The 27,352-nt window shown below is 37.1% G+C and overlaps 2 protein-coding genes across 4 annotated transcripts; one reads left to right on the top strand and one right to left on the bottom strand.

Annotated features, from left to right (window-relative positions):
- The first annotated feature begins 916 nt into the window (after positions 1 to 916).
- On the top strand, positions 917 to 20,641 carry glp2r (glucagon-like peptide 2 receptor). 3 transcript variants are annotated; one of them, XM_066704714.1, is made up of 14 exons: positions 918 to 1,280; positions 6,581 to 6,671; positions 7,497 to 7,601; positions 8,982 to 9,106; positions 11,067 to 11,173; positions 12,076 to 12,232; positions 12,492 to 12,651; positions 14,701 to 14,761; positions 15,341 to 15,410; positions 15,970 to 16,058; positions 16,334 to 16,469; positions 17,059 to 17,100; positions 18,079 to 18,267; positions 19,518 to 20,641. In XM_066704714.1, exons 1-14 carry the CDS (start codon positions 1,176 to 1,178, stop codon positions 19,590 to 19,592), a joined length of 1,512 nt encoding a protein of 503 aa, XP_066560811.1. In that variant the 5' UTR covers positions 918 to 1,175; the 3' UTR covers positions 19,593 to 20,641. The 3 variants fall into 3 exon arrangements, with proteins under 3 accessions (XP_066560810.1, XP_066560811.1, XP_066560812.1); XM_066704713.1 differs by having other exon boundaries at positions 917 to 1,280; positions 18,079 to 20,641; XM_066704715.1 differs by lacking the exon at positions 918 to 1,280 and adding an exon at positions 1,285 to 1,359 and having other exon boundaries at positions 18,079 to 20,641.
- A 3,275-nt stretch (positions 20,642 to 23,916) lies between these two features.
- Positions 23,917 to 26,506, bottom strand: rcvrnb (recoverin b). Its single transcript, XM_066704716.1, has 3 exons — positions 26,052 to 26,506; positions 25,352 to 25,463; positions 23,917 to 24,698 (listed from the first exon to the last, which is right to left on the bottom strand). The coding sequence occupies exons 1-3, from the start codon at positions 26,430 to 26,432 to the stop codon at positions 24,583 to 24,585; spliced, it is 609 nt and encodes a 202-aa protein (XP_066560813.1). The 5' UTR covers positions 26,433 to 26,506; the 3' UTR covers positions 23,917 to 24,582.
- Positions 26,507 to 27,352: the final 846 nt, after the last annotated feature.

Here is a 27,352-nt window from a genome sequence, read left to right as displayed (position 1 = left end):
ATTTTATTCTGAGAATTCAGCTTTCCATGCTCCTCTGGGTTGGCTGTAGCTTTCATGTAATTCATTGTTTTTTTTTGGTCTATGGGGTCCAGGTTTGGCATTGATTTTCTTGAGTACAGAGTGCACTTTCAAACCAGTGCAAGCAAGAACAACAGAGTAGCATATACAAAGAGCCTGTGACATTAATATAATCATCTGTTTTGGATCCCTGACCTGAAATTAAGTTTTCTCCAGGTTCAAATGTTTCATTACTGCCATCAGAAGTAACAGTGCCAGAGGGAAAAGGCTGAGCAGGATGACATGGAAAACATAATGTACAAAAAATCAAATGAACACAGTACGACCATTTGCCTGGTGATCATTAGAGATATCCGGTGGGGTTTCAGCTGAAATCTGATTTCTGTGGATGAGTTTGTTTTTAAAGAACATGTTAAGATTTGTTTGTCATAATGAGCAAATGTCCCATTGAACTTTATAAATCAGTACAAAACATACTATGTACAACCAAGGGAGATGAAAACCTAATAAAAAATTTCAATATACACAATGATATGATATCAAATGTATTTGTATTACACCTATTAAGTGTTGAAATTGCAAAATTCTGTGAAACATCACTCGCTGCTCAAAGTTAACACACTTTTACAGTTGCTTGTTGCTTTCCCTTTTGGGTCTACAGTACATGGTAACATTCAGGATTGCAACCATTGGCATATAACTGCTGACTTTTTGAACTATGTACAAAAATACTTTCCTGAACTGTTGCAGGGCTTTCACAGCATTTAAACTTTCACTTGCTGTCCTATGCCCTTAATCACCGCTTCTGCTTGGATACTTCTTGACTTTCCCTGTCTTATCTTGATTGGCTAGGGAGTAAGAGGAGGCAAACTACTTGTGTGTGAAACTGGGCAGACACTGTCAGTGCTGGTTCTGGGACAGCACGGAAAGCCGGTGGATTATAAGCCTCTACAGTTAACCGTGGGACCTGAGAAGACAGGAGAAAGAGACCCAGTGCTTTTTTTTTGCCTCAGAAGGGGTCTCTCCTTCACATACATGAACTGGAAACACAGCACACCTGAAGTGACTGAAAGAACGTCCGCAGACAGGTGTCATAGATGCCTTATGGATGACGTGTGAGGAAGGGCGCATTTTGGAGCTTGTGTAATCAGTGTGCCATGGTCACCACGTCTGTAACCTGGTTCAGTGGGAGGAGACTGTCTCTCTACATTGTGACCCAGTCAGCTCTCCTGCTATTGATAACCCTCCTGCAAGGCAAACAGGTAAGAGAAACTGATCGGCCCACCTGTCTCCTCACTTGCGCTGCGCGTCTAACTCAGCTCGGCTCTCGAGATGGCTGCAGTAAGTTCTCAGTCAAACAGTGCATGTTGTATTTTTAAAGACAAAAAACAAAAGAACAAGGTGTTTATATAACTCTGAATTGGTGGGATTGAACAGAACCATGTTTGTATAGAATTTATGCAGTTCGTATTTTGGGTATTTATTAAAACAAAGCTGTTCTTTATACTAATTCTGATGCTGCTATTAGTATTGTTATTGTTACAAATGAAATGTTTTAATTGAACACATTTAATGTTTTCCTGAATGTTTCTGTTACATAGCATTCATTTTATAGGCATTTGCAGTATAATTTCTGATTGTGTTAAGAGTCCACTGTCATCAGGGATTGGGAGTCATAGATAAGTGATATTGAATTTTAACTTAAAGGTATATGTCCCATTTTAAAGTGAATGTTATTTGAATTAATCCATGAAATGCAGTAAAGGGATTATAACTGTTACAACATAAAACAAGGCCTACAAACAATCATGTGATATGTTACAATCTGAAGAATTTTGCATGACTGCATTTTTATTGCTCGGTTTCGATTTATTTCTTTTTTTTTTTTTTACAACTCACATTTTTATACATATATAAGTGAAGGATGTAATGTAGATATGATATTAAACAGACTTCATGTGACTTCTTGGAGTGTGAGCATATTCATGCTTCAAATTTCCTTATCGCTACAGTGATCTTACATTTATAACTTGCATGGTGTTTATGGTTCTCTGTGTCATTGCTAATAACTCTTTAGCAGTCCTTGATAAATACATGGAAAACAATCCAAATGAGAAAGTTATGTTCATATTTCCCTTTTCTCTTCAGACATCAGTCCATACTGTAATGTATTTTTATTTTATTTATGTACTTACTTACTTACTATATTACCGTTATATATATTTGTATTGTAGTAAATACTGTCTAGATCATGTGATGCCGGTCAAACACCACATTTTAGATGTTTTAGATGCTCCTTGTTTGTATTAGCAAGTGAACCGTCAGATAATCTACTCATGGGTTTCCACATTTATTACTAAAAATATTTTCTCAGGATCATCCCCGGTGCCTGTGGTTTCTCACTGTTTTCAATAAGTTAGCATTCAGATGTATTACCCATTGGAATAGTAAACACCGATGTGAATATTTGTCTTCAGAGCAGTCATAATTTAAATTGTAAACGCAAATCAGTTCCTCTGTTTACTTTACAAGGAAGATACTAACAGCTAAATTTACTATGAAGTGTTTAGGAATATTAGATCTATTTATATTTTCTCCGGTTCTTACCAAGTTGTTTGCCCCCCCAAATGCTGTCCCGCTATTTATTTTGTAAATCCATTTCATTATAGTGCTGCCGTTTAGTTATATAACAATTGGAAAACTTTGGGAAACAAATTAATGTCTTCTTATGTTGAATATTATACTTTATGTAACTGGAATTTAATAACTAAATAATACGGCTTTAAACATCACACCAATAAACTACTATGTTTACATGGTGTATTTTAAGATGAACTTCATTTTAATAGCACACCATCAGAACAAAGGTTGAAACAGTTACAAAAGTGTGTGGTAGTGGTCCTAACAATATTCAATCCTATCACTTAGTAGCAACCAAACTCAAAATAATGTATCTTTTACTGTTTGTTCTCTAATGCATGTTTATGCTTTTCTACTAGCTTGTATGTTTGAAACTACTTTTAAATGTATTGTTTTCTCTGAAATACCCGTAATTATCAACAGAATGATAACTTAAGTGCTGACATTTATCCTTCATATGGGGTGCTTACATTTAAGGAAGGGTTTTTAAGTAAGGAGCTGCAGGCTGCCTGCTGGACTTGCAGTATTTAAAATGCCTAGAAATCTCAGAAGACGTTCAAAAATCAATCTTAACAAACATTACTGCTCCTTCTCCTTCCAGCACTATTGTTATAAAAGATCATCTATATATTATCTATTTTCTGATAATTTTTCAATATCTTATGCTATTAAAACAGTATTACACTTTATATCCTTGCATTCATGTTGGTATAATGCAGTAGAAATGCAAATATAGCATTGTATATTGATAATATTGTATTCCTGTAAACCTTGTAGGTTGCCTTGAACAAAATAATGAATACATAATAATAACAATACAATAAAAAAAAATTACATTCATTAATACATTATAATAAAATAAGTTTGTAATAGATGGACTGTACAAATTTAGGTTATGAATGTGTGACTATGACACCATCAGTATTCCTTAAGAACCTGTTCTTCACTTTGGAAATTAAGTATAATGTTAGACAAAACAAACAAAAACAATAAAAACAACTTTTTGCAGTGTATTTAAATAGACCCATTTGTGTTAAAAAAAGCAGTAAATGGTGCAGATCATACAACTTGCTGCGTTAGTTTGCTTTTGTGTTAATTTAATTCTTAAAAAAACAAAAACAAGATGTTGTTGTGTTTTTCCCCAAAAAATATTGATGTTTATTCTCTTCTGGCTAGAGGTTAAGAGTAAAACGATGTTGCATTTTTTCTGCACATTGAGCATCACTGGTAGAGAATGATACTGTTTCGCTGCGACACAATGCTATCTGATGTTCTCTCTGTAAGTGTTTTGTGATGAAACTGTTAATGTGCTCATCAGAGAGTAGAGTAATTGAGCAAACTGAAAATCTTTTAAAGACAAAAGCTCTGTTATCTTTATGTCAGCTCTGCCATATGCTAACAGATAAGGGGTTTGTATTTGAATGCTTCCCCTTCTTGGTGTATCCTGAATGCAACTTAGATAAAGAAGCTTCTACTTGCAAGTCATAGAAATGCACACATCTATGAAAACATCGTGGACTGTTATGCTTCAATTCAGAATGTATTTATGAAAGGATTTGTTCTGTTTACTAATGAGTGTGTTTTCTCAGCTGTATTTCAAACAATGCTCTATCTATGTGCAGTGTACAGCACAGCTTTGCTTTACAGAGCTGATTTAACACCGCTTTTAATCTGAAAACACGCATTTGTTTACATCATGTTCACATACGCATTTATTTTGCTGAGCCCATATTGATGTGTGTCGGCTGGATAAAAATAGTATAGGTTTCAAATATACTGCCACTTTGCTCCCTATAGAGGGTGAACTTTAGTAGTACATCTGAACTGACTGATACTCTAGAAAATACATTTACAATCCATATACATTCTTCTGACTGAGATATGGCACAATACCAGTACTGCACACAGAGTGGAATTTGGCCTCTCAGTGCACCCAAAGCAAATTGACAGCTCATCATATACTATACAATGTCAGATGATACTTTTGTCATAACAAATATGCAATAAATATCCAGTACCTAATGTCTTAATGTGAAAAAAATGCTTACAAATAAATAAAACATACACACATGGTTTCCTGAAAACTGCTTTAATTTTTTTGTACTGTTGAATACATCGTTACTGAAATACGCTACCTACATTTCTATGTGGAATTACAACCTATTATTACCTATTAATGCCGCAGGACACTTTTTGAAGACCTTTTCATTGTGGCAGATTGCTTTACTACCTAGAAGACTGCCCCATTGAGCGGTAATCTTGCTCAAGGTGAAATTAAACAGTTCTATGATTGATGGCAATTTTGTTCTAACACAGCTTAAACCACACTACAGCTGATCAAAGGATGTGTGACAGTTTGTTCTGGATCCTTTCAATGGGGCAGCACACTCTGACACTAAAGGAATGAAGGAGTTGCGGATCAGAATTTATAATTCAAAAGTCCCATTGCAAATAATAATAATAATAATTATAATAAATATGTTTCTTTAAAGTTCAGAATTTGAACCCCTCTTCAGGAATACTACAATTGTTATTGAAGGATAGTGTTAAATGTTAAAGTTTGGCCTTCAGCCTTGCCCTTCAGAATGACTAATTGAAATGCCTTCGAATGACAAACCCAATAGAGCAACTGAAGGCTAAAACATATTGCAATTCCTTGTGTAACTCTGCAAACGTGTAATACTTAAATATTTGAAAGTATATCGTAGAAATATTGTAGAACATTGAATTTTTGTGTTTGTTAAACCATGTTAATCACATTGGATTAATAACTAAATACATTATATAGATATATAATAATAATAATAATGATAATAATAATAATAATAATAATAATAATAATAATAATAATAATAATAATAATAATAATAATATCCCTGATGCACACTGTTTTGCTTTTGCCACTGGAGCACTTGGAGTGTTTCCAAGCTCATTATGTTTCTTTGTTGTACCCATCCTATGTTTTTGAAGTCGAAAACTAATCTACATTAGAATTGAGTGGGCTTCATAGAACTCCTGGGTACATTTAGTATTCAAATGTGAATGCAACAGCGCAACATCTCCCCGAACTGCAATACTGTGCATTAATCTTAGTGGAGTTACAAACATTAGAGTTTGAACGTTCAGGTCCCCTTTCAATTTGTATTTGTTTTATTGTATGTACATTTAAATCAGTGTGCATCATACATTTAATTTTCAGATAGTAGATGGGAATACAGTTACGCAAAAATGTATTTAAAAATACAGCTGGTCCATACATCAAAAAATAATAAACGCCTGAGATAAAATATTTCCAGAGGCACAGCTTTAAAGCAAGTGTGGAAGAAATCAATCAATCTTGACCTGAAAATAAATTGTGGGATATACATTTTCAAACGTGTTTTTGTAGAGTTTCTGTTGCATTTTTTTTTTTTATAACTCTAATAATTTGAATTACTTTGGGTGAATCTCAGACACTGTTTGCTTCCAATTAAGAGGGGTGCTCCACTTGAAAAGTTACCACAAGCTGCTTTTTGGTATTGATACAGAAACCCTAATTATGACTTAGAGACGAATCATTCACATATTTACAGACAAAAGTCCGGAAGGTAAATTGTTGTGAAATGTAGCATGTTAATGGAGAAGTACAGGTGAAGGAATAGTATGGACATGTACTGCACATCCTCCAGATTTGTATGAGAAATTTGTTGGCAATAGCTGCATGTCTATAAACACTGCCATCTTGTGGAGAGTTATTTTAATTGATTCAATCCCCTGAGAATTCAAAGATTTGTAACCACTATGTGAGTTATTTATTATTATTATTATTATTATTATTAAAGTCATTAATTTTATTATTTTGAATAAATTGGAGTTTGTAAATTGTCAGGTAAAAGGATATTTTTTTCAAAACCATATGATTGTATTTGATTTTTTTTAACAGGTTGTGGGGTCACTGCTAGAAGAAACCATAAGGAAATGGTCTGAGTATAAGGCAAATTGTACAAATACAGTTAAACCCATCCAAAGAACTGGTGAGGATCGTTTAACACTTGGTGTAGTTTAAATATTTATACGTTTCTTGTTTGACGGAAACCAAGCTCATTGAGGGAATCTCGCAGTATTAAGCTCTGTATACTGTTATACGTGGCCACTATACACACTTTAACTGTTTGTCAAGGGTTTCTGCGATTTCTCTTTTCAATGTACACATGCTAATGACTTTTTAATCCTGTATTGTAAGAAGTACACATCAGGATGTCAGCTACCTATCCTTCAGTAAGCCTCTTTCTCCAAACCTTAAAAACTATGGAGCAGATTTAAGTCACACAAAACATTGGATAGATAGTTACCTACAGTAGTCTAGACATGTACACTTTCACACTGACATCTTGGAAGTGATTGTATTGGGCTTAGAAGGTTAAATATGTATCAGGATGTGAACATGGGAAAGGAAAGGCACTTTACTTTCAATTATCTTTAATGGGTATAATAAGCATAGTCTAGTTCAAGATAGACTTTGAGGATTTTGAGTATGGAAATAAGTCAAATATTTGCTCTTGTCCTGAATTCTGTATATTTGTGTACTTATTTTTTTGTCTTACACTAAATGTAAGAGAGCATAAAACTCATCTAGGGCATATTTTCTAAATGAATAAATAAAGGAAGATACTATTATTTCACAACAAATGTGTCCTCAAAATCAATGTTTTGTTTGTTTGTTTGTTTTTTGCTTCTGTTGTAACTCTTATGCTATGCTTATGCTTCTGTATACTGCACTTAACCATTTCTGGAAACCACAATATGCAGTAAAAGGCATCTGTTGTAACATTGTGACTTGAACTATTTTTATTTTCCAGGAATTTACTGCAATGGAACTTTTGACAACTTTGCCTGCTGGCCTACCTCACCCCCAGGGAATGTATCAGTACCATGTCCTCCTTATCTCCCCTGGATCAAAGAAGGTGCAGTTAATGAACAAATTGCTTTTTATTCCATAATCCGTTAATGTACTCCAGCACTTTTTATCTCCTCCCACCTCCTCTGTGGAAAAATGAAAAAGGGCATAACACTTCTCTTACATAAACATTGGGTAAAAAACCTCACACGTTCACCGCTGAAGATTGAATAAGTGCATGGAAAGATTAAACAATTAAAGACGTCCAGTACAAAGTTCTGTGTGTGTGTGTTTGGGGCTATGCTCATTTATTTTGAAATGCTTTGTGGTTTTATGAGAACAAGGAGAGTGAAGGAGAAACACAAAAAGGCTTGCATTAGGAGAAATTCCTTTAAATCATGCTCATTTTTATTTGGAGAACACCCCCCATTGCTTCACAATCATATATGCCTTAGCATGTATTATTCTCACACTTGACCCATCCAATCACATTTTCAAATGCATCACAGTTGCTCGACTCACTTCTAGAAACCCAGTAAAGTGGGAATTATTACCAACTCACTGGAGAGGTTTCCACTTTATTACATCAGTATATCAAAATGCCCATTTCACTCGCAAAGTTTATGTCTAGTCCCCACAGAGCAAAAGTTAATAGTCCTTGCTCTGTGGGCTGAGATGGCTGAAATCATTTTATGAAGTCACGGGACTGTCGGAACAAAACGGTGGAAACTAAGGCTAATTGTTTGACCTTCCCTTGATAACCAATTGCTTTGCGGAGATGAATAGATGCAATTCAGCTTTGTAGGCAGTGTCTTAACATCTCACTTGGAATTTTAATGTTGAGGTACGCCACTATCGTATGTTTTTCAGCTGCAGAGCTATTTACAAAATAAACCACACGTAATAACAAAAAGGCTATAATGTTGACTGTTCATTGCTGGTACCTTGGCCTGACATTTGTAATCCTCTTATTATATATTTATTTCATATATGCATTATCTCACCATTGTGTGTATATGCATTTATTGTTGTTTTGATCACATTTTTCCTTAGCTTGGATTTCAGACCATAACTTTGTAGCATTTTTAACATCAAGAAAATGTAACCCGACTTTATAGTTATCACATTTTAACATGAAGAGTTTTATAATCAGTCACACTCTGACTTTCATATTTCTTTATTGAAATGTTTTAGCGGGAGGAAGAACTAGATTAAAGATGGCCTAATAAGACCACTCCTGCTGCCTTCTGTGTCAAGTTGCACTCCTTTGGATTCATTTTATTCACATAAAGTGTGGATAAACACAGTAAACACATAATGACAAAAAATCTAAATGTAGGCTTGCATTAAATGCTTGGGCTATACTGAATAAGGCTATTTTTCTGTCAGCACTGACACACTTGGGAAAAATTTTAGGCATAGAAATGTAGTTCCTCTGTTTCCCCAGGCATTACCGGGAATCTCTACAGAGTCTGCACTGAAAGAGGGACCTGGCTCACGACTGGAAACTCCAGTGAGATCTGGCGGGATCTTTCAGAGTGCGCCACAGACAATCATCACTTCAAGCCACAAGTAATGCAAAATCATTTATTTACTAATACTTATTGATACAGTAGGCCCACTTAGCATATGTTTGTGACACTTATCATTCTTATTAATTGTGAAAATCTTTAAAGTTAGGCAAATTAATTGTGTCCAGGGTTAAATGTACAGTGAGGGAAAAAAGTATTTGATCCCCTGCTGATGTACATTTGCCCACTGACAAAGAAATGATCAGTCTATAATTTTAATGGTAGGTGTATTTTAACAGTGAGAGACAGAATAACAACAAAAAAATCCAGAAAAACGCATTTCAAAAAAGTTATAAATTGATTTGCATGTTAATGAGTGAAATAAGTATTTGACCCCTTCGACTTAGTACTTGGTGGCAAAACCCTTGTTGGCAATCACAGAGGTCAGACATTTCTTGTAGTTGGCCACCAGGTTTGCACACATCTCAGGAGGGATTTTGTCCCACTCCTCTTTGCAGATCCTCTCCAAGTCATTAAGGTTTCGAGGCTGACGTTTGGCAACTCGAACCTTCAGCTCCCTCCACAGATTTTCTATGGGATTAAGGTCTGGAGACTGGCTAGGCCACTCCAGGACCTTAATGTGCTTCTTCTTGAGCCACTCCTTTGTTGCCTTGACTGTGTGTTTTGGGTCATTGTCATGCTGGAATACCCATCCACGACCCATTTTCAATGCCCTGGCTGAGGGAAGGAGGTTCTCACCCAAGATTTGACGGTACATGGCCCCGTCCATCGTCCCTTTGATGCGGTGCAGTTGTCCTGTCCCCTTAGCAGAAAAACACCCCCAAAGCATAATGTTTCCACCTCCATGTTTGACGGTGGGGATGGTGTTCTTGGGGTCATTCCTCCTCCTCCAAACACGGCGAGTTGAGTTGATGCCAAAGAGCTCGATTTTGGTCTCATCTGACCACAACACTTTCACCCATTTCTCCTCTGAATCATTCAGATGTTCATTGGCAAACTTCAGACGGGCCTGTGCATGTGCTTTCTTGAGCAGGGGGACATTGCGGGAGCTGCAGGATTTTAGTCCTTCACAGCGTAGTGTGTTACCAATTGTTTTCCTGGTGACTATGGTCCCAGCTGCCTTGAGATCATTAACAAGATCCTCCCGTGTAGTTCTGGGCTGATTCCTCACCGTTCTCATGATCATTGAAACTCCACGAGGTGAGATCTTGCATGGAGCCCCAGACCGAGGGAGACTGACAGTTATTTTGCGTTTCTTCCATTTGCGAATAATCGCACCAACTGTTGTCACATTCTCACCAAGCTGCTTGGCGATGGTCTTGTAGCCCATTCCAGCCTTGTGTAGGTCTACAGTCTTGTCCCTAACATCCTTGGACAGCTCTTTGGTCTTGGCCATGGTGGAGAGTTTGGAATCTGATTGATTGATTGCTTCTGTGGACAGGTGTCTTTTATACAGGTAACGAGCTGAGATTAGGAGCACTCCCTTTAAGAGAGTGCACCTAATCTCAGCTCGTTACCTGTATAAAAGGCTCCTGGGAGCCAGAAATCTTGCTGATTGATAGGGGATCAAATACTTTTTTCACTCATTAACATGGAAATCAATTTATAACTTTTTTGAAATGCGTTATTCTGGATTTTTTTGTTGTTATTCTGTCTCTCACTGTTAAAATACACCTACCATTAAAATTATAGACTGATCATTGTCATTTGTCAGTGGGCAAACGTACAAAATCAGCAGGGGATCAAATACTTTTTTCCCTCACTGTATATGATTAAACCCTGTCATAGATTCCATCATGTGGCAGTCATCTACAGGATTCTGGCTGATTCAGAGATCTTATCCAGCCCGAGTATCACTTGCATGCCTTCAGAGAACCTTTTTTTATAGCAGATTAAAAGGAATTTGCAGGAACTGTACTCTAGAATGTGGGAAATGTGTGAACCAAAGACAAATAGAATGTGTAACCATTTTTGTTGGTGCTGTTTTTCTCCTTTTATAGGAAGAAAAGAAATATCTCAACTCAATATTACGCTATGTCTACACGATCGGATACTCTCTTTCCCTATCCTCCCTCTCGCTGGCTGTTCTCATTCTGCTCTTCCTGAGGTTGGTGGTGTAAGACAGTACCCCGGAAATGAGAAAAGGCTTTTTGGTTGAATTGTTTTTACTTTTACTTAATCACAGCAGTTGCCCTGTATCATGTATCAAAAGAGTTCATGTTCACCAATTGATTTACTCTCTTGGGCTTGCACTCAAACTCGCTCGCTCTTTTCAGTTTTAGGACACAGTGGTTCCCCATCCTGGTACCCACCCTGCGCCTGGATTGCCTTCCAGCCCCATTTTCAGCTTACCTGAACAATTTGCACCAGTTTAAGTGCTGGAAACAGCTGACAAGGCTGAAATCAGATACAGATTAGCTCCATTAAGGTTCTCAATTTAGAGCTCATGTGGAACGAAAACCACAGGGGCCATTCAGCACCAGGATTGGGAATCACAGCTCTAATCCATTAATAATTCTTTTCCAGCCTGGCTTCTTCCAAGGTACCATTTTTAAGGCCATATTTCCTTGTTTTTTCTTAGTATATTTTTCTCCTGCCTCTTCTGAAGGTCCAATGGGGACTTTTAAGTGATCCCAAAGGCTCTTAACAGGTTATGTTCAATCAATACCAGTGACAGTGACAAATATAACATCAATAACACCCGTTTTAAAGGAAGAGCAGTAACAGTACCTCTCCAGGGGTCACCTCACATCACCTACTAAAATATGATCAACACATTGGTGACATAAAATCCGATGACATTATTAGGACATCCCCTCATCTGCCTATTAAAAGGGGCTATGTTATTTGATAGTCTAACAAGAGATAAGACGGGTGTCATTCTCGTCAACGCCACCAAACCTCTAAGTGTGATGTAGTTCATAATATGGATTTCAGAAAATGAGGCTTCAGGGATTCCAAAAACAGTGGGTTCAAGACTTTTCTAATAATGTACTCCATTATGTGTAGGAAACTCCATTGCACAAGAAACTACATCCACATGAACTTATTTGCTTCGTTTATATTCCGAGCTGTGGTGGTTCTTGTTAAGGACATCGTCACCAACGAAATTTATTCCAAGAAGCCCCAGGAGGAAACCGGATGGATTGATTATTTAAATTCAAAGGTAATTTCATTTATGTTCTGTATGAACTCAGAATAAACTACCAGATTGCGTGACAGCAACATACTTGTTTCCTGCTTTTGCTTATCACAGTATATTGTTGTGGAATATTGTTCTCATTAGTTCTCATTAAAAAAAAAAAATATATATATATATATATATATATATATATATATATCACTTTATAACCTGTAACTCTTATGTTATCTTAATGTTATCTTAAGCTCCATTGCTAGAATCTTTTGCTTATTCATTTGTTCAGATCTCTACAACTTGCAGAGCAACACATGTTTTCATGCACTACTTCGTATCAGCCAATGTCTTCTGGCTCCTAGTTGAAGGGATATTTCTCCACACATTGCTTGTCACGGCGGTGCTCTCAGAAAAAAGACTACTAAAGAAATATGTGTTTATTGGCTGGGGTAAGTTTGTAAAACCACTTTATAACAGTTTAGCATAAAACTGAATCTTAGGGGGACAATTTAAAAAATATTAGAGTTGGCTTCATTTTACATCCCATAGAGGAATACGATTTGTTTAGTGAGTTTGATGGAGCCATATGCCAAACTGAAGTGAGTTCCTCAAATATTTTTCTTATTAATTTCTTGCTTGATTTTTGAGTAGCCAACCTGTTTTTTAAATTGAAAGACTGGGATTAAATCAGAACTTTGAAACCGAAAGAAGAAGAAGAAGAAGAAGAAGAAGAAGAAGAAGAAGAAGAAGAAGAAGAAGAAGAAGAAGAAGAAGAAGAAGAAAAAAAATAAAACATGATCTTTAAGTATCTAAGTAGTGCAATAACCTAACTGCATTATGGACTTTTACACACAGGCTCTACAGATTTGATTAAAGTTAATGATGATGACTGGACACTGCAGTCTTTTTTAACTGTGGCATGTATCATTCAAAAAGCCAACCCTAGCATTTACATTTTGATCCCCTAATAACACTTGAGTATATACAGTGAGGGAAAAAAGTATTTGATCCCCTGCTGATTTTTACGTTTGCCCACTGACAAAGAAATGATCAGTCTATAATTTTAATGGTAGGTGTATTTTAACAGTGAGAGACAGAATAACAACAAAAAAATCCAGAAAAACGCATTTCAAAAAAGTTATAAATTGATTTGCATGTTAATGAGGGAAAAAAGTATTTGACCCCTTCGACTTAGTACTTGGTGGCAAAACCTTTGTTGGCAATCACAGAGGTCAGACGTTTCTTGTAGTTGGCCACCAGGTTTGCACACATCTCAGGAGGAATTTTGTCCCACTCCTCTTTGCAGATCCTCTCAAAGTCATTAAGGTTTCGAGGCTGACGTATGGCAACTCGAACCTTCAGCTCCCTCCACAGATTTTCTATGGGATTAAGGTCTGGAGACTGGCTCGGCCACTCCAGGACCTTAATGTGCTTCTTCTTGAGCCACTCCTTTGTTGCCTTGGCTGTGTGTTTTGGGTCATTGTCATGCTGGAATACCCATCCACGACCCATTTTCAATGCCCTGGCTGAGGGAAGGAGGTTCTCACCCAAGATTTGACGGTACATGGCCCCGTCCATCGTCCCTTTGATGCGGTGCAGTTGTCCTGTCCCCTTAGCAGAAAAACAGTTATTTGATTCCAAAGAGCTCGATTTTTGTCTCATCTGACCACAACACATTCACCCAGTTCTCCTCTGAATCATTCAGATGTTCATTGGCAAACTTCAGACGGGCTTGTACATGTGCTTTCTTGAGCAGGGGGACCTTGCGGGCGCTGCAGGTTTTCAGTCCTTCACGGCGTAGTGTGTTACCAATTGTTTTCTTGGTGACTATGGTCCCAGCTGCCTTGAGATCATTAACAAGATCCTCCCGTGTAGTTCTGGGCTGATTCCTCACCGTTCTCATGATCATTGAAACTCCACGAGGTGAGATCTTGCATGGAGCCCCAGACCGAGGGAGACTGACAGTTATTTTGCGTTTGTTCCATTTGAGAATAATCGCACCAACTGTTGTCACCTTCTCACCAAGCTGCTTGGCGATGGTCTTGTAGCCCATTCCAGCCTTGTGTAGGTCTACAATCTTGTCCCTGACATCCTTGGACAGCTCTTTGGTCTTGGCCATGGTGGAGAGTTTTGAATCTGATTGATTGATTGCTTCTGTGGACAGGTGTCTTTTATACAGGTAATGAGCTGAGATTAGGAGCACTCGCTTTAAGAGAGTGCTCCTAATCTCAGCTCGTTACCTGTATAAAAGACACCTGGAACATGGAACATGGAAATCAATTTATAACTTTTTTGAAATATGTTTTTCTGGATTTTTTTGTTGTTATTCTGTCTCTCACTCTTAAAATAAACCTACCATTAAAATTATAGACTGATCATTTCTTTGTCAGTGGGCAAACGTACAAAATCAGCAGGGGATCAAATAATTTTTTCCCTTACTGTAGAATGAATATTGTATTTTCATATATATTTGACTGTACCTATTTGCTTCATCCAAGGGATGCCCATTCTGTTTGTGGTGCCCTGGACTGTAACAAAGGCGTTGTATGACAATGAAGGGTAAGTACTTAATCTTGCTTTTCAGGAGATACAGTGGTGCCACTTTTTTTAACAGGCTTCTATGGACTGTATCATGCTACTCAGAAAATTACATCTACAGCCCTTGTGTTTGTGTGCTTTAGAATGAGGCCCCAGCTTAGCCTTACATGACCCGCTTCACCTTAACTCATGTGACTCCTGCAAATCTCATCTAGTTTTATCTCAATGCTTTAATCCAATTGAATTCAATTAATAGAAGACTTTGTTCCTCTGCTAGTGATGCTATAACCTACATTTGTGCTTACTATGTACTGCTGCAGTTTAAAGTTGAACTGTAGTTTTGGACTTTGTTTTTGCACTTATGTTGTAAGTCGCCCTGGATATAATAATAATAATAATAATAATAATAATAATAATAATAATAATAATAATAAAGCAACACATAGGTAACCTTTTGCATGGTTTCCAGCAAGAGACAGGGATAGAAGATGCATGTTTTGACACAGCACCTTATGTAGTGTCAATTTTTCACATGTTTAAACCAAATGTGTAGGGCATTTGCTAGGAATAAAACCAAAGTCAATGTTATTCTCCTTTAAGGTGCTGGGGAACAAATACTAACAGGAAGATATGGTGGATAATAAAAGGACCAATTATATGTTCCATTACAGTAAGTGATATTGAGAGTAAGACCAATATAAAAGCTTTAGCTATTTATACAAATTATGTAAACATAACATTAAGATAAGTGTATATTATATTCAAAGTCATGACAATTAAAATGTTTTTAATATGGATCTTTGGTTTATTGGCTCAATTTTTGAATTTGAAGCTCACTTAGTCACTGTTCTATATAAGATAGCATTTCAACCAACTTTAAAGTTAAAACGCACATTCCAGCAATTGAACCCTATTGAAGAGACCATGTCTGACCTTCCTGGTGTGCTCTGATGCAGTAATGCAGAGTTTGAGGAATGATAAAATGATAATATTGAGGATTGAGGATGGGGGGTCATGTGACACTGGTTTTGAGTTCATCAGTACGGAGGTTGGTGCTGACATGGACCGTTATGGTGCAGAAAGCTTAATGTGACTTGAAAAGTGTAGACTTCACAGATGTTTCACTTGAAAAGCTTCTTGTGATCCTTATTTGCTTGTCAAACATCAAAGATCTATGAGACATAGATTTGAAATGTCATCACCAAAATGCTAACTGCTCTTCATTGCAGGTAAATTTGTACATCTTTATTAAAATCCTGAAACTGCTGCTGTCGAAGCTAAAAGCAGAAAAGATGCGGTTTAACGATTACAAATACAGGTGAGTCATTCTTCATAAAACCAGTCTGTCCACTCCTTCATTTTAATCATTTGCTAGTAGTTCATATGTCTATAGTTCAGAAAGCAAACAAGATATAATTAGGCCTTCACAGCAAAATAATCAATTAGTTGACGTGCTGTAATTATTTGTTGAATCAAGATGCATGCATTCAAAATTTCTCAGAAAATTATGCCCTTGGTGATGTGCTTGAAATATCTTTCAAATGATGGTATTTAAACATATATATATTTTTTGTTCATTATTTGGATTAACAGATTAGCCAGAGCTACCCTGGTGTTGATTCCATTGTTGGGAATCCACGAGTTTGTGTTCGTATTTGTCACAGAGTATATTGATGAAAGGTCAAGATATATCCTACATTTCATCAACTTGACAATAAGCTCCTTTCAGGTAAAATGTGTCTGCTTTTCTCATTGAAGGTAAACTGTTTTTATTGGATTAGTGTGCTTGTATGGGCTGGGAAACAGTGTCATTTGTAACCAAGAAAAAATAAATGCATTCAAGCTTATGCAATGGATGACTTTAGTATCAATTCAAGAGTCATATCGTAGGAGCTTGTGACTAGCTTAAGGCTATGACTGTATCTTTAGTGATCCCCTTCTGATGCAGCCTTGTAAACAAATGATTTTGAAGATAGAATTGGAAACCCCCAGAAGCTTTTTCAGAAACCCTTTCTCGTGCCCAGTGCTAGAACTGCATGTGAACTCTGAGCCGTGCCGGACTACGATTGTGAGAAGCAGAACAGATTGCAGTCTAGCTAATGCTAGCTGTGCAAGGCAAAATGTGTAAATGAAGAAAGTGTAGCATAAAAGGTTTCTAAATAAATTGAAAATATATTAAGAAGGACATCTTAACAAGTCAATGTTTTCATTTTTATAAATATCTATACACATTTATTTCTCAGATGTCTAGATATTTAACCCTAAAGATTAAGTTTAGGATAGTATGGTAATGCTATATGGTTTCTTTCTTGTTTCAGGGCTTTGTGGTTGCCTTGTTATACTGCTTTGCCAATGGAGAGGTAATGCTCTTCAACCTGCTTGTGTTGTCTTGGATTGTTTCCCCTGCTCAATTTGAATGCAACCCGAGTTTCACGTATCTGTATACTAAACAAAAGGGTTGTACGTATATATGTATTGGCTTGATCATGAATTGTAGTGCTCGATAGAAAGCAGCTACGTTTTAATTGTGCATCTATATATCTCAAACAATACTGGATACAACTAGTGTGGACAACTGAATTATATATGAAAATATAGTGATTCAAATTCTGTTAAGGTACTGACTGCAAAGGTAAAAATTATTGTACATCAGAGGAAAGTACACCAGGAATTGATAGGAATAATAGGCAGACTGTTTAGACAACTGCTTTGTACTTCATAGAAAATCACTTACACCCACCAATGGACTTGGGTTTTTCTACAAGGTCAAAGAAGTGTGAACACTGTAAGGTCTACAACCTCCCCTTAAATGGCATTTCAGAGAGCAACACTTCGATCAAATACCGTTTCATAATATGAACACTCCTGCCAGTTTCCTGTGCGGGACTCCTAAGTTGGAATTGAATTAGCAGGATAATCTTATTTCATTAGCTAAATCCATTCCTTGTCTGACACAACAAGCTGTTTGCACATTTCTTTTTGTGGCACATTTACCATCTGGAAGTTATGGCCATAGAAAATTTAGCATGTAAATATTTATGCACATTACTTCATCAGATGGTTGGTGACAGAGCCTGTTTTTCTTGTCTACCGAAATAAAGTTTTTGGCATACGGCATTAAAGGTTGGCTTCCTCATTGATCATGTGTAAACTCAGTGACAGGGTGACTCATTGCTTGTTGATCATTGCAGTAGTTTTAGAAAACATGAAGGTGATGCAATGTTCTCATTACTTGTTTTTATTAAGGTAATATTTCTTGTTCAGACATCACACTGGCAAGATGAACTTTAATTGAATATGGAATCGCATTGTTATGGGTTTATGTTTTGGTTTTTCAGGTTCAAGCAGAGCTGAAAAAGAGATGGCGGCTCTTTGTCTTCAGAAACCACTTTCAATACACCGACTGCATCCCAGGGAAGCACTTCAAATACATTGGAAATTGTTCCAAACGGCGCCCCACTCTCTTTGGTGACCAGAGTGAGGTTTATGGAGATGGCAAGAGACCTTCCAATGTGCAGCTCCTACAGGTGACAATGAGGACCAATGGTGACTTTCAGCGTCAAAGACCAGTGGGTTTGGAGTACTACACAAGGGGCAGTCTATCTAGCAGTGAAGGGGAGGGGACCCTGGGAGAAACATTAGAAGAAATACTCGAAGAGAGTGAGACTTAAAGGATGTCACCCCCAAAGAATGTAACCGCAACCTCATATTTGTAAATACAGCTTGCCATGGGTGCTTATTAATGACTCATGACTATTCTGTGCAGACATCAGCAAAGCTTTCTTTTTAAACAGTGGAGACTGGTCCAAGAATTTCATTTTGATTAACAATCTGATGAATAATGATGTTGCTTAAGAAATGCACTGCGTTCGGAGGAAATATTTGCTACAGGTACATGTCAAATTAAGCCAAATAAAGCTTATTTATTTCTTAACACCATGTAGACACTTATATCAACCAGTTATTGTAGAATTATAATGATTGAATTCATTTGGAGGTTATTTATTTCACACATATATAATAAGGTATCTTTGATCAAATAATACTTTTTTTGTTTTGTTTAATTTATAGAAGTAACACAGAGAAGCCTAAAAAGCATATTTACTGATCTGAAAGTTTGCTACTTATAGACTGAGTATTTTATTCATAATGTAAATATTGTACCATACCTGTGAATCTATCAATTTGTTATTATTGTTTTCAATTTTTGTTAGCCTATGGTCTTTTGATTTCCTAACCTTGTTTTACAATCCAGCTGCAGTTCCTGTTGCAGTTCTGAATACTAGAGAATATTCAAACAACAATTTTCAAACCAAATTTAGAGTTTTGTTTTCCTGCCATCTTGTGAAAGTATGAGAAAGAGATAAAAACACTGGTTCCACATTAATTGTGAGTGTAATAGGAAGGTTTTTAACTTATGAAACACAATTACCACCTATTCTGGTCTGTCACTTTTTCAAATCTGCTCTGCACAGTAATGCATTCTCTTAAGTTTCTCCATTTTCCCTTTTTGTATCAAGCACTTAATGTATAAGAAGACATTAAATTAAAACAATGGCAAAATAAATATGCCATACCACAAATGGATAAACCATATGGCACAGTAAATATGTCATTTATCAAAAGGGATGTATCCATATCAATGACTCTCAGTTACATTTTCACTTGAAAGTGTTTGCATGGCAGTGGTATGAAAAATCAACCCCTATGTACATTTTCATTTGAAATCATTTTTCCATGGCTCTATCTCTTTAATCATTGCGCTCTCTCCTTGCAGCCACAGTACAGCTTATACTTCAGCTCAGCAAACTGTTTCTTTCCCGACTCTTCTCCAAATCCCACACACGGCTGACCTTAAAGCCTCTTCCAATAAAAAAGCAGTAATGACTGAGAGCTGCTCACAAAGAAGGTGGGTATATGGACACAGAGGTGAAATCAGGACAGGCATTGGGTAATGTGAGCTAAGAAGGAATTTGTGCCAGAAAGATGTAAGCCCTGTATTTGTAGCTAATGCATGAAACTTCGTGTGTGGCGCCAATGCAAATGAGGTAGAGCAAGTGAGGATGAAGAGTGTAAATAAGTGATGACGTAGCTGTCCTACATCACTGTTTTGGTCAGGTCAATTAGATACAAGTCTATGGCTTTGCCCAGGACCCGCAGGTCAATGTATAGCCCATTGAAATATTTAAATATTACAAATGTCTTGGGGAGAACATAATAAACAATCCTGCTAGATGTTTCTGTTCATGTTTAAAATATGTATGTATTACATTATTATGTATCAGTATTTATGTTTAAATGCATCATAATGAGCTGTACAGTCTGAAAACAATGCCCATTCTCCAATTCAAATAGATAGTGAAAGACTCTAGTTTGACTGTGAATAAATATTTTGTTAAAAATGTGGATGTGTATAGTTTATCATTTGAGTCTATTTGTGAAAAGGAGCCATTTCAGAACAAATATGGTGTTTTCCCTTCAAGCAAATTGATGTCAAGCTGTTGATCATTGTTTCAATTAATCTTATATGGATTATGATTTATGAGTGAGAGCCTGAGAACACTGCAAATTATTTAAATCTGATCATATAGGTACCTGATTCCTGAAGTAAAATGTTTGCTCTGAATTATTGTATTATATTAATAAATTAATGTATTTTTTCATTTATGTATGTACACTAATCATAAATCACAATATGTTTTAGGATTTTGTTTAGCAATGAATCATTATTTTCCTTTGAGAAGTGATTTCATATGGAAAGATGTTGAAAGAATGCCCAAAAAAGTGTTAAAGAAAGAAGAGACTCATTAATTCCTTGAAAACATGGGAACATATATTATTTTTACTGCCCATTACAGTTGACACATTGTTTTTTTCTACAATAAAAATCTTGATTGTAAACTACTTGCAACAAGGCAAAAATCTTTCCTGTGAACGGCTGTGGCAGCAATGATTTTTACACACATAATTGACTAAACTCTGACAGATTTCTGACAGATGTGAGGAAAGCATTTATATCTTCAGCCTTATGTATTTGTAGTGTGTATGGTCAGATCCCAAATCCAAACATTGTCACAGACAAGACAATAGTACAATACTACACCAAAAGCCAGATCTGCAGGCTTTTCAGAAATACAGGATATGTACATCTGAATTTCCATTACAGTCCCAGTATGGTATATCCTCATCCACCCCCCAACCTCTCCTCACAGGCGTTCCCCAAGGCTCCGTCCCTAGCCCGCTCCTGTTCCCTCTCTACACTCGCTCCCTGGGCCCCCTCATCACGTCCCATGGTTTCTCCTACCACTTCTACGGTGATGATGCCCAGATCTTCCTGTCTTTTCCCTCTTCTGACCCTCTCATCCCCTCTCGCATCTCTTCCTGCTTGTCTGCTATTTCCGCCTGGATGCACTCGTACCACCTCAAGCTCAACCTCTCCAAATCGGATCTCCTGTTTTTCCCCCTCTCTTCCTCACCTTCTGCTGACCTCCCCATCTCGATCCCCTTGGAATCCACCACACTCTCTCCTTCTTCCACAAAAAATCTAGGAGTCATCCTCGATCCTGCGCTCTCCTACACCCAGCACATCATCACACTGACACGCACCTGCAGATTCTTCCTGAGCAACATACGCCAGATCCGTCCCTTCCTCACCGACTACTCGACTCAGCTACTCATCCAGTCACTGGTCCTCTCCCGCCTGGACTACTGCAACTCCCTCCTGGCCGGCCTGCCTGCATCTACTACCCGCCGCTCCAGCTCATCCAGAACTCTGCGGCTCATCTGGTATTCTCTCTGCCACGATTCACACACGCTACTCCACTGCTCCGCTCCCTCCACTGGCTCCCGATAGCGGAACGCATTCAGTTCAAGACATTGACCCTCACCTACCGCTGTCTCGACCACACTGCACCAAGTTAACTTCAGACCCTCGTCTCCCCATACATCCCCTCCAGACCACTGCGCTCCTCCAGTGGCAGAAGACTAACTCTGCCTCCTCTCCACTCTCCTTCCTCCAGAGCTGCTCCTTCTCATCCCTGGCCCCTAAATGGTGGAATGACCTTCCCACCGAAGTCAAAACAGCAGAGTCCTTGACCTCATTCCGGCGCTTACTCAAGACGCATCTTTTCCGACAGTACTTGTAATATTAGTCCTTTTATCCCTGCTAGATAGTACTTCACAGTTTTATTATGCTTCTTGCGTTCTTGATTGTTTTCCTCCTTGCTCCCTTTCCCATAGTCCTTGACTGTGACCCTACATCTTGACAGCACTTAGCTTTCACCATCCAGGATGTAGGAACTCACTTACTATACTTGTGTAAATTTAAAATTGGAATTTGTAAAATGTATTATTTTGAATTGCTGTTTTAGCTAAATTGAATTTGTAATTATTGATGCCTTGTACTTAACTGTATTTTTGCACTTTGTTTGCACTTATGTTGTAAGCCCTGGATAAGGGCATCTGCCAAGAAATAATAATAATAATAATAATAATAATAATAATAATAATAATAATAATAATAATAATACAGTCCTCTCCTGTACAACATTCTCCACTACTGGTAGGCATAATTGATATGAGTTAAGACTAGTGTGACACAAAATTAAAAAATCAACTATTCCAATGGTATTTTCTGGAAGGGTATAGAACAGCACTGACTGATAGACACTTGCAACTGAAGAACAGTGGGAGGAAATGATTCATCTAATGGAAGAGTCATTTATAAACACTGAAAACATGCTCATCTCAATTAAATAATTCCTTTCCTCTCTTTCCATTAGGCCCATATTAATCAATGTACATGTTTGAGGACTCTTTTCTGTATTAAATGTTAACCCTCTGAGTGAGTATCATTCTAACCAGACTTATTCCAGGTCTGAAGGGAAAGTCCTACTGAGGAACTGAGGGAACTGAACCTTTTCACCCTGGAACAGAGGAGACTACATGGGGACTTGATTCAAGTCTTCAAAATCATGAAAGGCATCGACCACATCAAACCAGAGGAGCTTTTCCAGATCAGCAGGGACACACGCACCCGGGGACACAAATGTAAATTGGGCTTCAAGGCATTCAATGCGGAAAACAGGAGACACTTCTTTACACAGAGAGTTGTCACAATCTGGAACAAACTCCCCAGTGATGTGGTTGAAGCTGAAAATTTGGGAACATTTTAAAATAGACTGGATAGGATCCTTGGATCACTTAGTTACTAATGGACACCAAATGAGCACGATGGGTCAAATGGCCTCCTCTCATTCGTAAACCTTATGTTCTTATACCTCTCCCAGGAGTAGTTGTATAGTTAATTATTCATTTTGTGCAGCACTTGTGACAGCATCAGTGTAATATATTTGGGCACAATGTAGATTCTGCTATCAGAGTCACAGCTCTGATTGGCCAGTCTGCATAGAATAGACCCCAGGAGTCTGACATCACCAAAACAACAGGCTCAAATACACCAACTCACCCAATCCTTTCATTTCACAAATTCCTAATCCACAATCAATTTGCTTTTCATCTGATAACATTAGTTATCTCTAAGAACATCACTATTATGGATGACTGACAGTAGCTACTCTCAGAGAGAATTGTTTCAGAAGAAAGGTTTTTACTTTGCTGCTAACATTAAGGAGGTATTAGGGAATTACAAAGTATTTACTAAAAATTAATTATCATTCTCAATTTGATTCGAGAATCATGCTGAATTAAATTCCACCTTACTTTAACTATATAGGTCTACACAAAATGCTGCGCCTTTTTTACCAGAACTTTGACTGACCAGTGCTGTGCTTTGATTCAGTCATGTTTGTAAACTGTAATTAGATTGGTGTGTTTTTTTATCACCCCACTCGGTGCCTCTGGATCTCTGTAGACCTCTCTTGATGCTTTTGCTTGCCACGTTATCATAATTGATGCACATTTTTATTCTAAGCATGTCATTATTACACAGAAATATTTGTAATAATATTTTCTAATTATTTCCCTTTCTTTTCAAATTATTTAACCCATATGAATACGTGTATCTGGTGTTAGGGGTTACATTTCTTGAGACCATTCTGATTCTGATGTGTTTAAACTAACCAGCTGTTCTCATGAAGAGAAACAATTCCAGAAATATGACGCTGGTCTTTATATTGATATGATCCAAGAAAGACCAACAAAGGTTATGCAGACTCTTCCTTAGCTGATCTTTTTTTTCTTTCTTTATTAAAACAACCTGAATACATCGCATTATACATGTTTCATTTATTAAATATGTTTATATCTGATGGTGCCTTGCTACACACTCACAAAATGAGTAATAAAATGACAGAGAAGAAAAATAAATTCACTCATCCACATAAGCCTATAATACTTATCTAATGATAATATATTACTGTACCACTATTTTTCCCCAGAGAAAATAGGTCAACAAATACATCAGGCTAGGTCATGTTTAGTTTTGTCCTGAATTACTTATTTCATGCCAAAAGAAGGACAACCGGTTGTATCACTGTAAATGTCATTGCCTCACTGACAAGTAATAAAAAGCACTAAAATAGTACCAAGCTGAAAAGTAGTTTAAATGAAAGCCATTAGATTAATACCTGTACCCTGCAGCCCACAGCAGGGATTTGTCTAAACTGACCTTCAGAATTAAGAGGATTTAATTGTTACACAGGGATTACTCACTTGAAACTAATTACAGACCATGTTTGTGGGTTTGTTTTACAATGAACCAGTTGTCCTGAATTTCTAATGATGTAAACAGTGAGGTTTCGAACAGTCTTTCATTTGAAAAAAACAGAAATACTTAAAATAAAAAAGAAGAGGAAAGAAAAACAGCAAGATGTTTACAGTGACTACTGATTCTTTTCCTTTAGCCTATCTTTGACCTTTTGTGGCTCGAACTGTATCAATCTGAGGATTTCCTTGTTCTCCATGATCCCTTGAATAAACTCCCCTTCTGTAAGCTTATCTGAAAAACAAGAGGGGGGAAAATTATATTATTTTTAACAAATGGAGTGCAAAACCAGTTGAGGACATATCTTAGTGCAGTAACGGACTCAGATTGACTGATGCTTACATTCTCTTCCAATAATGAAATAAACAGGCACAAAACCTATACTTATTTTATTGAATGAATAAATAAATAAATGTATCCAGCAGCGATATAGTGGAATGGGTTGCTTTTGAATATATTTTTCTTAAGAAAACAGAAAATGAAAACAGTCAGGATTCATAGTTCTGTGTCTGACATTCGCACTAAAAATGTCTCCAACAAAAACAAGCTTGACCAGATCTAAACCAGATAAGATGCACAACTAATTGTTTATTTCCATTTTTTTTAAGTTGAAAAAACGAATTCTGAGAAAATGGCCATTGTTTTACTTCTTTTGACCTTTTTAAATTATTATTTATTTTGTTTATTTGATGTTTCAAAACATGGATTTGGACCTACCAAGCTACAGCTGTGGCATTTCACTGGAAAGGACAACATGTACTGCTGTCCATGATTAATTGAGAAGAGCAGTGTTTACTCTTCAACACACTTGTTGAGATATGGAATTCCCATCCCTATGTTTTTGGGTGGACTGTATTATGATAACATAGCAGTTGCAACAGGCGTACCTTGTTCTTTCTTGCCGAAGTAATCCCAGATTTTGTCCGTTCTCTTTTCTGGCGTACTCTCGTCCTGTGGAAGCGTCTTTTGGTCATCTTCGCTTATCATTTTAAATATGGCCTGTAAGAAAACAAAAGCACAGAGGCAGCCTGATTAGTCAACAGTTAAAAACTCTTTATCTTGTCACTGCATATCATCATAAACCAATTAAGCAATGTCAGGCACTTTTAATCTGCTTTATTTTAATTTCCTCTTGCATCGTGGAAAGGATTTCAAGATATGTTCTATATTAGGAGAATAATATTAGGACTCAGTTCGTCTTCTGATATGCAAACGTTAAGTAGGTTCACCTGAGTGTAAATTCAAGCAAGCCTTTAGTAGTCAGGGACATTAAAAAAAAAACAAAAAAAACGTAAATTCAAGTCTCATGAGAACAAATTTAACTCTGTTACTGCATTCTGTGTTTTATATATAATCACACTAATGCGATTGAATGTAATTTAATGTATTTTCATTTATTGTGCATATTCTCCCTTCCAAGTAGAACCCATGTCTCTTTTCAAAATAGACTCAACTATCTGCACAATAATGAGGGATAGCATAATACCATATGCCAAGTGGAGACTCAGTGCTATTACACTTTCATAAGCAGAGAGAAAGTCACAACCATCCCAGCAAACTCAAAAGACAACCAATAAAAAAGTATACCTTGACAATTTCCAGGACTTCGGTTTTACTGATGGTCCCATTGGCATCAACGTCATACAGAGCAAATGCCCACTCCAGTTTCTGCATAGTTTTCCCGGATGAGGTCAGGTGCAGTGCAATGATATATTCCTTAAAGTCTAAGGTGCCATCACTGTTGGCATCAAAGCTTCTGAAGACATGGTGGGCATATTCCTTGGGATCCGCATCAGGGAAGAAGCTGGCATAAATACCTTCAAATTGCTCCTTGCTGATCCTCCCACTGGGACATTCCTTCAGGAAGGACTGGTACCAGGCACTCAGCTCCTCCTCAGTGTATCTGGTGCTCAGCTTCAAATCTTCCAGAATTTCCTTTGAGAGTGCTCCACTTTTGCTGTTCCCCATCTCAAGACACTGTTGTGTGAGGCTGGCCTAGCAGAGAAGCACTTGACCGTTCCACAGACTGTTGAGTCGGACAAGGTATCTCCTTTTAAATCCAGGCAGGCTTCTTTAGGATTAAGGAGATAAACACGTCACTTACCAAATCTCACTTTTCGGGGGTTGGGGATGGGACACTGAACGTACATGTATGTGAATGTGTGTTTACATGTTTGTGTCTTTCTCCAAAAAGCATGTTCAGAAAATATTTGTATTTGATTTGGTTCTGATAAAAAGAAGATCTACTTTTGATGATTGCTCCTTTCTTTCATTTATATTGTATGCAGCACAACATCATGAGGTGTGAAAATGTCCTTGGTTGACTTGCACTGAGATTTAGATATTTTTTTATTCCGTTCCTGAGCTGAGGAAATGAAGTTAGAAAAGAACAAGTATCCATTATGAGCTCCTTTAGAATAGCGAGAGAAAGACAAAACCGCATACCTTCAAGGCAAAACAAAAAATCTCTAAATTATATTTTATTTCACTCATAAATTAACTACGCAAAAGTCCAGCTACAACACAAGTGTGTAATTAATGATTTTGCTCCTTATTGATCTAGAGAGAAGAATGGCACAGATAATCAGATTTGATGTTTTCTTCTGTGTGTATTTCATTAGGTACTAATTCGAATGTATAAGAATCAAGATTAAAGAACCATCTGCTACTAGAATCCATTACTTGAATGTAGTGCAGACAATTCATGAGAGGGAGAAGACACCCAAGATTTTGAAATTAAAGAATTACTAAAAGCAAAGAAACAAGGCACACATTTATCAACCTCAATACCTGTATGTATTTTAAAAAAAGGTTATTCAGTACATACGTTAAAGTTCATGCATGTAATTCCCTGTCAGTGTGACTTCTATGACACATTCAGATTGATG

The sequence above is a fragment of the Amia ocellicauda genome, chromosome 5 (assembly GCF_036373705.1).
Source record: "Amia ocellicauda isolate fAmiCal2 chromosome 5, fAmiCal2.hap1, whole genome shotgun sequence".
Lineage (NCBI taxonomy): Eukaryota > Metazoa > Chordata > Actinopteri > Amiiformes > Amiidae > Amia > Amia ocellicauda.
Note: the sequence above shows the minus strand (reverse complement) of the source record. Positions and strands in the feature narration are given on the sequence as shown.

Coding starts and splice junctions, on each gene's coding strand:
- glp2r (XM_066704713.1), top strand. CDS start 1,176: ATGGTCACCACGTCTGTAACCTGGTTCAGTGGGAGGAGACTGTCTCTC. Junction 1,281..6,580: donor CCCTCCTGCAAGGCAAACAG/GTAAGAGAAACT, acceptor TTTTTTTAACAG/GTTGTGGGGTCACTGCTAGA. Junction 12,652..14,700: donor ATATGTGTTTATTGGCTGGG/GTAAGTTTGTAA, acceptor GCTTCATCCAAG/GGATGCCCATTCTGTTTGTG.
- rcvrnb (XM_066704716.1), bottom strand. CDS start 26,432: ATGGGGAACAGCAAAAGTGGAGCACTCTCAAAGGAAATTCTGGAAGAT. Junction 25,464..26,051: donor AAGTCCTGGAAATTGTCAAG/GTATACTTTTTT, acceptor GTTTTCTTACAG/GCCATATTTAAAATGATAAG. Junction 24,699..25,351: donor CTTCGGCAAGAAAGAACAAG/GTACGCCTGTTG, acceptor CTTGTTTTTCAG/ATAAGCTTACAGAAGGGGAG.